Source organism: Mandrillus leucophaeus, unplaced genomic scaffold (assembly GCF_000951045.1).
Source record: "Mandrillus leucophaeus isolate KB7577 unplaced genomic scaffold, Mleu.le_1.0 Scaffold861, whole genome shotgun sequence".
Taxonomy (NCBI): domain Eukaryota; kingdom Metazoa; phylum Chordata; class Mammalia; order Primates; family Cercopithecidae; genus Mandrillus; species Mandrillus leucophaeus.
The window spans coordinates 1299389-1310226 of NW_012109375.1; the positions used below are offsets into that span (position 1 = coordinate 1299389).

Here is a 10838-nt window from a genome sequence, read left to right on the forward strand (position 1 = left end):
TTCATACTTGTTCATTGCAATAACTGGAGAGAAAAGGAGTTTCCAAAACAAGATTCAAGTTTTCTAAAAATTTAGAAACATAGAAAAGTATTTCAGCAAGTTTTCTACCAGTTTCATATTTGAAATGCCACATCTAGCACCCTAGTCATGTTGCTACACTGACTGAGGCAGCAACAGCAAATGTTATTACGACAGCAGACTCGCTCTCCTAAAAGTTAAGCGTCTGTCAGTATTTCCATTACAAACTCCAATTTTCAGGGACTTATAACTTGGCTATTTTAAAATCACATCAGGCTGAAACTTGCAAGTAATAAAACATTTTTAAAAATAGATTTAGTGCATTTTCGTCAAGATCTACTTAAAATATTGACGAATTGTTCTGAAATAAAGTGACGTTTAGTTAATATATTAAGATAAATGTTTAATTAAAAGCATTTTTACTCTAAAGTTTCTGGAAAAATTATACTCTATAATACTGTTATATTTCATATGTATAGATTAGATATGGTGGAACACAAACATTACATTGAAGCAATTCTAACACATTATGCCAGAAGTTGGCATATGTATTGCAGTTTGGGATGAATTTCTTCCTGATAAAACTTGCTGTAAATTGGTTAAGGTTCTTCTGAGGAACAATAACTTGTTCAATTTTGTTTTATAAATAGATATTTTTATTATTGTGCCAAGCAGAACTTAGTCTCAAAGTTATTTTATTTTATTTTATTTTATTTGAGACAGGGTCTTCATCTGTCACCCAGGCTAGAATTCAGTGGCACAATCACAGCTCACTGCAGCCTTGACCTCCTGGACTTAAGCAATCCTCCCATCTCAGTCTCCTAAGCAGCTGTAGAGACAGGTTTTCACCATATTGGCCAGGATGATCTGGATCTCTTGACCTTGTGATCCGCCCTCCTCGGCCTCCCAAAGTGCTGGGATTACAGGCGTGAGCCATCGCACCCTGCCAATTTTTGTATTTTTAATAGAGGCAGGGTTTCACTATGTTGGCCAGGCTGGTTCGAACTCCTGGCCTCAAATGATGTGCCCACCTTGGCCTCCCACTGTGCTGGGATTACAGGTGTGAGCCACTGTGCCCAGGCTGTTAACTTTAAAATAAATATTTATTAATAGTAATAATAAAGAACAAAAAGACAAATATTTATTAAGAAAAAACCAATCCTTTAAGAGAAGAGCAAATGTCAGACTATGTTAGAAATAATATTTATTCATCACTGCAAAGATTGCATCAGAGTTGGCTTGGGCAGAAAACTGATATGAAACAATACATTTTTATGGTTGGGTGAGAAACACTTTGGGACACTGAGGCAGGAGGACTGCTCGAGTCCAATAATTCAAGACCAGCCTGGGCAACAGAGTAGAAATTAAAGTAATTTGGTCTTTCCAAAATAATTTAAAAATAATTTTAATATAAGTAATACTTTTTGAATCGCAAGCATTAATGATAAATTTTGTTTGTTCTGCTTTAGCTCATTTTGTCTCATCTCCTGTAGCTATCTTCTGAACATCTGCTGAGTTTCCAAACTCCTAACATTTAGTGAGAACATTACTTATGCTGTAGTCTGCCGCTGTTGTTTCGATCCTCTCCAACATTCTCTACTCCTCTTGCATTTTCTTTTCTATCTTAGGACTTTTTTGTCTCTCTTTCTTTTACCATGAAAATCTACCTATTGCTGTTTTCCGTATATCTTCTTATACGTAAATTCTTGCCTAAATTCTTAATTATTCAGTGACTGGATATTCAATCTGTGGATTTTCCGAATCCTCTCTTTTTAATTCTTTTACTGTTCATTCTAGAGCACTTAAATGTTTTTTACTTTTATAATTTCACCAGATGATAAATGATGGTAGAGTGAGAAGTTCATATTAAAATAAGCAGTTTGCCCTTTTAATAAAGATTCCTGGTAAAAAGTTTTTGATGCCAATGAATGCATGAAATAAATGTTTTAACCATTTGTGGATTGGAATCCTTTCACCATCCTATATAACTTAAAGTCAAAACTACAGTTTGTTCTTAGAATAATTTTATAATATCATAAACATATTACATGTAATTATATTAGTATATGTAATTAATATATAACATAATAATTTTACCAAAAGCAAAGCTGCAAGTGTTAAAAAGAAAACCTAATAGTCACACCATTCCACACCACCTACTAAACTGCAGCTTGCAACAATGGGGAGGGGAAAGTTTTCTTCACAAATTTGAGAGGATTAAGTAGTTCTTACATAGAAAAGTCCTTGAATAGATTTAGAAATTAACCTGAAAAGTGGGGTTAAGGACAATGTCAAGTATCAAAATAAGCAACAGTTACGTCAATCAAAATACTGTTATAAGCCTGTGACTTAAGGAAGGAGAAAATTACCTGAGGAAATTGTGACATAGGCAGAAAGTATGCATAGGGATCCTACTCGTCATTTATATGCTTCTCTCACTCACTTTCGGCTTTTTTTTTGGCCCCAAGATGTTTTTTTTGTTGCCCTGTGACTGTGGAAAACCAGCTATTGTCCCCAATGCCCTCTATCAGACTACCTTTTGAACGCAGGTAACTCTACTCAGCTATTTGCCTTTCACTCTACACAGGTCAGAATTTGTACTCTCCCTTCCTGTTAACTTTTCTGTTGACTGAAATAAAATTAATTCATACTAAAGTGTGGTTATAACCTTCCCTTCCCTTCAAGAAAATTTTCACTGAAAAGATTTTTAAACTCAATGGAATTCTGAATAACTTTAATTTCTGGAAATTTCACAAAGAACAGAATGTTTCGTCACAATGCATGTTTCCGTAAAACCAATAAACTCAATTGGCAAGTAGAATGACATCAGTACAGAATGTAGCATTAGCACCACCAGGTAACAGTCACTGAACACAAAATATATTGATGCAATTGAATGCAGCACCCTACTTCCTCCTATTGGCTCTGTTTGGCCACATTCTGTCTTAGAGATGTTTATTAAGCCTTCTCTCTGTCTTTGTGAATTTTATTTTGTATAAGTCTTCCTTATTTCCTTCCATCAAGTTATTTTTATTTATATTTATTGTAGTTTCTTTATTAAAAATTTATATTTCTTAACTAGTTTTATTAAAATTGGTATTATTTTGTTAGTACTTGTTTGAGACAGGGTCTTGCTCTGTCACCTAGACTGGAATACATTGGCCCAATCAAGGGTAGCAGCAGCCTCAACCTCCTGGTCCCAAGCTATCCTTCCATCTCAGCCTCCCAAGTAGCTGGGACCACAGGCATGCACCACCATGTCTAGCTAATTTTATATTTTATTTTTTTTTTTAGAAATGGGGTGTCTCTATGTTGCTCAGGCTGGTCTTGAACTCCTGGGCTCAAGCAATTCTCCAGTCTCAACCTCCTAAAGTGCTGAGATTACAGGCCTGAGCCACACCGCCCACTTATTAGATTCTTGGTTACAAAGTTACATATGTTTTGATGGTTCACCAAACCCATTTTTCCCTTAAGCTTGTTATTTTTATTGAACAATTTTGCAGAATTATGAGGGTTTTTCAGGAACATATATCACATAATTATAGAAGTGTTTGTAAAGTATTTTAAAAGTGTGGGGAAAATATCCTTCCATCCTACCTCTTCTTTTTGTCCTTCCTTTCTTGCAGGAGGCAGCCTAGAGAGACAAAGGAACATTTTTCTTTCTCTCAGCTCCCTGCATTTTAAGTCTGTCATAAGGGTTTAAAGCTACTCAGTCAACTAAAATCATGTGTCTTCCCCTACAGTTATTATCAATAATGATACACTTAATTACCAAAGGTTTCAAATAAGTACAATTCCAATGTTACTTGTCATGTCTTAATTTTTACTAAAATTCTCTTAATTTTAATCAGGTCCAAGCTTCATTTTAAATGTCTTTTCCAATGAGCATGTATAACATTTTGAGAAATAACCTCCTTATATCATCTTCTTCCTTATCACTTACTGTTTTGACACATTTTGGAAAAGGTCTGGAAGTCTGTAACTCTCCCCACTGTTGTGTTTAAGATTTTAATCAGGGCCTGTTCTAGGCGTAGAAAGTCCCGAAGAACATTCAGTTTCCTCAAATTGTCTTCATGTCTCAGATTTTTCACATAGTCTCTTGATTCTATAAAATGTAAAATGCTATAAATTTGGCTAAAAGGATGAGATCACATCAGTTATCCATCCCTATGAACAATGTGATGAGACACTACCTTTTGTAGGAAATAATAAGGACATATCTCAGAGTCTTCTGGCCTTCTTATCTTCAGAGCTTCTGCAGGTATTCCAAAAAGTAGGAAGATATTTTCATGCCAAAAAATTTAGAAGAGACTAAGGTTACACACATTCCAACAAAACACGTAATATTTATTATAAATGACAGAAGATAAATCAAGAAAAAAATTGGAGTATAGAAGTGGAGCCAGATGTAAAGTAAAAAAAAGCACAGTGAAGCATAAATTTGGCTCAGCTCTCTAGTAGCCAATGTGAGAAGGGTCATCTATCCAATATACTGTGTTCATTAGCTGAAACGAACCAGTTATTTAGAGGACATAGACTTACTTTTGGAACTAATAACAGAGAAGACTTTTTCTCTGAGGATTTCATGATCTATGTGATAAGTAAGGGAGTTTTTTGCACTAAGGATAAGTGGGCTGGCTCTTCTCAACCTTGCTTCATTCAACAGATTTAGTCGAAATGATGTTGGAACTCAGAAAATACCCCAAAATGAAGGCCTTGGAAGGAAAAGTGTTTCTCTGATCTCTTGCCCTCCTGTTTCTCAGTCCACTTCTCCCCTTAGGCTAGTCATAGAAACTAGAATCACTTTTCCCCAAGGCAGGTCATAAACACCAGAACCCCCTTTCCCCAAAGCCAGCCATAAAACCTAAAATCATTACTCACTTTCCCTCTGCCTTTCTGTATAAAAACTACTCATAAAGAAATTATGTGACCTACCTTCTTTGCCTATGGGTTAGAAGACCCCCATTCCAGAGATGGTGTTGCCTCACACCAAGAAGGAACGCACGCATGCTCAGAGAGGCCAAGAATCTTGGCTCAGAGAGGCCAAGACAGACAGGCCCTGCTGGGATCCCTCGCTCAGTCTGTTAGCATAAGATCATATCCTTTTTGTGCAATCATATTTCTACATAGTCATCCATATTTTATTGAACCTCAGCATAAAAATGGACACTTTCTCCTTTATCTTTGGGTCTTCATTCTGAGGGCTCCTGTGTGTACATATTATATAAATTTGTATGCTTTTTCTCCAATTAATTTGCATTTGTGAGGTGACTTCTCAGAGAAACTTCAGAGGGCCACAGAGAACTTTTCCCTTGGCCCTGACAGTCTTTCCAGGCTAAGGATGCAAATTACTGAACTGATATAGGTAATTTTATTTCCCATACTGTATACTAGTTCTTAGAGGGTAGAATTTGCTTGTTTTTCATAGAACTTGAATATTTTATAGTTGGTGTTTATTAAATCATAAAATGAATGGATAAAAAGATGTACATATGGGAGGAGGGGGCCCACATTGACTGATTCATCTCTCCTCAGCATTGGGTGGTACAAAGTGTGAAGATGCTAACATGGCTGGCTATAAGCAAAACGTTAGCCAGTTTTGTTTGCTGGAGGTATCTTTCATACTTACCTTTTAAAAACTCCTTCTGCCCACTTTTAGCCTCATCAGATGCCTCTGTTCCTCAGCACCAAGCACCTGTGAGTTCATCTACCTTTGCTACTGTTTTGAGGAGTTTTCTGGGGGTCTCAGAGTGCCACATTTGACTAACTGTTGGGAAAATGGGTATGGGGGTATTTATGTCAATAAGTACCTAGTAGTTGTCAAGTGTGAGATCCTATACACTGAAAGTGGTTCTTTGAGGCCTATGAGATACATTTTTAATGAGACTTCCTTAAGCTAAGGAAGTTTCCCTTTCCTTCATTCATCAAACAATAAAAACTGTTGTCACCCATTCAGGAGGTATGTGCTTCCGGTTTTTTTTTTTTTTTTTGGAGATGGAGTCTGGCTCTGTCGCCCAGGCTGGAGTGCAGTGACTCAATCTCAGCTCACCGGAAGCTCCGCCTCCCAGGTTCACGCCATTCTCTCGCTTCAGCCTCCTGAGTTGCTGGGACTACAGGCGCCCACCACCACGCCCAGCTAGTTTTTTGTAGTTTTAGTAGAGACGGGGTTTCACTGTGTTAGTCAGGATGGTCTCGATCTCCTGACCTAGTGATCCGCCCGCCTCGGCCTCCCAAAGTGCTGGGATTAAAGGCGTGAGCCACCGTGCCCACTACTATTTTTAATTAAAGCAGGCAAGATTAATATAATAAACAAGTTAATTTTTGTTTGGGGTTAGGAATTAAAAGCCAAGAATTAGCTATGTAACCTTAGGCAAGTCCTTCAATATCTGTATAGCTCTTCCTCCTGGTATGTAAATTGAAATAATCTCCTGATACGTAAATTGAGATAATTACTTGCCCTTTCTAACACCAAGACCATCCCAGTCTTTAGTCCATTATCATTTATTGTACTTACCATTTTATGTTATGAACATATCATTTGAAGGAAGAAACTGTGTTTTATTGGTTTGTATCCTAAACGCTTATCACAATGACTGTTACATTGTATACTCAAAAAAACGTCCATTGGTCCAATGAATTAATGAAAATATTTGGAAATCTTCACAGTGCAAAATAAATGTAAGTTCTTTGAGGGAAGCAGGTCGAACTTTACCATGTTCTCCTCTCCTTTGGGCCTGGTAGTTCCTGCCTGTGGTCCAATGGTACCCAGCAGTCAGTACCAGTCCATATAGACAGATTGGACAGTGCCTGGATGTTGATACATTTTACACCTTCATCCTTCTGGAGGTGTCCTCATTCCAAAGGTCCTGAATTCCCTTTGGATCATTTGGTGTACAGTGTCATACATTGCTCCTCACGTACAACCACATACTGTTGAATACCTGTAAAAAAATCAAAATGTTGAGTATTTATTGTCGCACGTTTTGCATGCATCCAAGTGCTCCAGGTTTACGACTTTTCCATAACTATGACACTGAGGATTTATTGAGATCTTATTACATACCAGACATTATGTAGTCACATGTATTAACTCATTCAATCCTCACATGTCTATGACATAGGTACTGTTGTAATCTCCATTTTGCATATGAGAGGCACTTCCTCCCTTTTGAAGGAAAAAAAGTGTTTAAGTATTAATATTTTGCCCAAGGTCACAAAAAGTGGTAGAGCCTCGGTTCTACTATGGGCTGTCTGCCTCTAGAGTCCAATTTTGTAGCCATTATGTTATGCTAACTTTTGACTAATTGTTTCAGTCGCTGTATTTTTATAATTCATTTTTCTTTTGGGAAGGAGTAATAAAAATCCTGAGGCTTATTTTATGGAATACATACCCTTTACTTCTATAGTTCCTCCAAGTTTTAACTGAGGTTCCCTTTATGTGCTTATACTGATAATGATAACTCTATAGTATTTATCAAATACATAAAAAATAGAATTTGGAAGAATGTTCTCGTTTATCACTTAGTAAAGGAATTGTTAAATCAAGTTTTTAAAAAACAAACCAAACCACCAGAAACCTACTCAAAATCACACCCTAAAATTCTAAAGAAATGTTTGATTTAAAACATAGAACACCTTATAAGGAGCTATTTTTTCCCACTAGCTTAACTCAAGTCTAGCTTGCTGTAATTGTAGCATTTACAGGAGATGATCACTATCTTAGCATCAAAATGGTGACGGTTATAACTGTACTGCTTGCTACTCAATTATCTTGTAAATTGATAATTTTGTACATGTATGTCTCTCCATGATGGAAGATCTTGTGTTACATACCACCAAAGTTTAGCAAATTAGTTTTTATACTCTAATACTTTAATATGCAATGAATAAAAGGGCAGAAAAATCAGAATTACAATAAATGTTAGGCTATTTCAGAACACCAGTTTTTCACACCTATTTTCTTAGCATACAGAAGCTCAAAAATCATACATTAAGCAGTTTGAATTGTCCTGAAGTTATATTCTGAATGGGCTGTAACACTTAAGAACTGGTAATATTAAAAAGGCAAAAGCATTATAACTCATAGACAGCACACAAGACTTCTTACTTCATCTATAAAACGTGAGAATGTCAATGTTTTATTGGCTACAAGGATAAGGAGGGAAACATCAGTGAAATAAATTTGATAACAAGATTCACACTTCATTATAAGTGATTTTCCTAAATTCACAACTTTCACATTTGGCTGCGTGAAAGAGAAAAAAAAAAAAAAATAAACTAAAAAGGGAACTTTCACTACTTGTAAGTAGGCCAACTCACATGATCCCTCCAAATGAGAGTTTAAATGAGAATGAGTACACTTTTCTAGCTGGGAAAATATTTTCCTTAATTAAGTGATTTTAAATAATTTACCCATGGTGATGAATAAGCCCTTGGGCTAGGCTCAGAAACCTCCTCTACCAGCCTGTTTCATAAGAATTACACTGATATTTTTATAGGACATACATGAAATATTTGTTTTTTGGTTGTAATAGTAGAGACAAGAATTTTGTAGTCCTCTACATAAGAATCCATACTATTTCTGTCTTTCAGGTCTTTCTCCTAAATGCACCTTCTGAGTTTCTTAGATACGCCGTACAATTACAAAGACCATTTTACTTAACGGATTAATGTGTTCATCAACTTTAGCACCCTATGTATGTGGTAAGAGTAATGAGAACAGGGCTATTTAAACTGCTTCCTCATATCCTTCTCCTTAATTACCAGTAGTGAAGTTTACTTAGAAAACAATGAGGAAGTCTCATAGCCTACAGGCACCTAGGGATGGGGAATTAATTCAGAGTGAGAAAATATGGCTCTGGAGAGATACTAAAGTCGTATTGGAAATGTATGAAGTCTAAAAGAACTCTTTCTCCTCAGCTTCAGACTTAGATAAGGTGTGAGGTGTCAGGAATGTGCATGGACCCTTCAAAAACTGACATTTTCATCTGTGTTCTTCTGCTTCCCTCCCCCACGAAACAAAATATATGGAAATACAAGTGCTTGGTACTACATGCTTTTGAGGCTTAAAAGCCCAATAATAAGCACGCTGTATCCGTTGTTGAGGGGGATAACTTTTTAAGTAAATATCACCAGAAGAATCTCTTCAAATGGAGAATGAAGTCACTCTCCCTCCCTAGAGGCTATGCGGGAAAAGGGAGACAGATATTCCCCCTACTTGCACGTGGGATCTCCCTTTCTCCTCCGACCTCGCTACGTCTCTCCCACGCAGGTCAGGCTGCCTTGGGAGGTAGCTGGGAGAAAAGGCAACGCTCAGTCCTCCATGGCAAAGTCTTTGGTCTTCTCCTCCTGGTCTCCCACTTTGTAGCGCAGCAGCACGCGCAGGCGACGGGGGTTGTCCCGGGAGGGCAGCAGCATGATCTCTCCTGAAACATCCGTGTCTTGCTCCACTTGCACTGGCTCGTTTAGGTAGAGAAGCGCCTGTTTCCAGTGCGTGGCGGGGTGAAAAGGCGAGGTGGACAGCACCAGGGGTTTCTCCGACTCCCCTCCAGGGAAGGTCACCTGGAACCAGATGGCAAAGCCATGCATGGGCGCCGAGCCGTAGCAGCTGCAGCGGAAGCGCCCGCCCACTCCGGCCTCCAGCTCCTGCTCCAAGCCGGCGCGGGAGAGCTCTAGTTGCGCAAAGCGCTGCGGCCGGGCCAGCACGTCCTCGCCGGACAATCCCTGCACAACGATCTCCGAGTGGCCCATGAGGCAGCGCGTGGCGAAGCCCTCCAGGCAGCTCATGTCCACACCATAGTGCTGCTTCACCTGGCTCCAGAAGCCCAGGCGCCATTCCAGCATCTGGTCGCTGATGGGGGCTATGAAGAGCTCGGCGGAGGCCGGCAGGAGAAGACCGCCCTCCTTCAGCCACTTGGTTCGCGCGTGGAGGACGGAGCTCAGCATGGACTCGTGCAGGAGTCCGTAGCCCATCCATTCGCTCACGATGGCATCCACCTGTTCCGGCAACTCCACAGTCTCCACCGGTCCCGGCAGGACGTGCACCCGGTCCTCCAGCCCGTTGAACCTTACCACCTCCCGGGCCTGTTGCCAGATGGCGCTGGCCTCTACCGCGTACACGCGCCGGGCCCCGGCCTGGGCACAGAAGATACTCAGAATGCCGGTGCCCGCGCCCACGTCAAGTACCGTCTTGCCTCGCAGTGCTGCCCAGTTCCGCAGGATACCCAGGCGGTAGGCATCGGTGCGGACGCGGTCTGCGATCATCTCCTCGTGGACCGAAACGTCCGAGTAGCACTCATAGTACAGCTGGTCCCGCTCCCGCTTAGTCCTCCGGGGTCGCTCCAGGGCCGCCTCCCGCTCCGCGCCATCTTCCTCTTCAGCTCCCTCCCCTCCTTCGCCGCCGCCCCCCGACTCAAGCTTTCTTTTCTTGGGCTGCGACATCTTGGTCGCTCTGGCCGGCTCCCGGCGGGCGTAGCGCGGCACGGCGCGGGCTCCAGGAAACGGGGGCTTCTGGGACTTGTAGTGCGCGCTTGTCCTTCCTACTTCCTGCGGGGTCCCCCGGCCAGCGGCGCGGAAGGTCTTCCGTGCCTACCCACGGGAGCTGTTTTGTATTGCTCTTCTGGTGTCTTGGCATCCCTTTTGCCACCCACGACACCCACATTCTGAGATCCTTTCATTCCCCCTCCCACCCTTAGCTTCTTAGTTTTTTGCTTTCACTCCCTTCCTGAAGTAGACACGCCCACTTAAGACTAATAATCCACCTTTATTTCTTCTGCTCAACTCACCTCTGGTGTTTGTTTGTTTGTTTTTGGATACAGAGT

General features: G+C 40.3%; 1 protein-coding gene across 1 annotated transcript; it reads right to left on the bottom strand.

Annotated features, from left to right (window-relative positions):
• Window positions 1-7868: 7868 nt before the first annotated feature.
• On the bottom strand, window positions 7869-10523 carry PRMT6 (protein arginine methyltransferase 6). The gene has a single exon (XM_011968881.1). The coding sequence runs from the start codon at window positions 10456-10458 to the stop codon at window positions 9331-9333; it is 1128 nt and encodes a 375-aa protein (XP_011824271.1). The 5' UTR covers window positions 10459-10523; the 3' UTR covers window positions 7869-9330.
• Between the last annotated feature and the right edge of the window lie 315 nt (window positions 10524-10838).

Excerpts from the sequence above, each read along its gene's own strand:
- PRMT6 (XM_011968881.1), bottom strand. The coding sequence starts at position 10,458 with ATGTCGCAGCCCAAGAAAAGAAAGCTTGAGTCGGGGGGCGGCGGCGAA.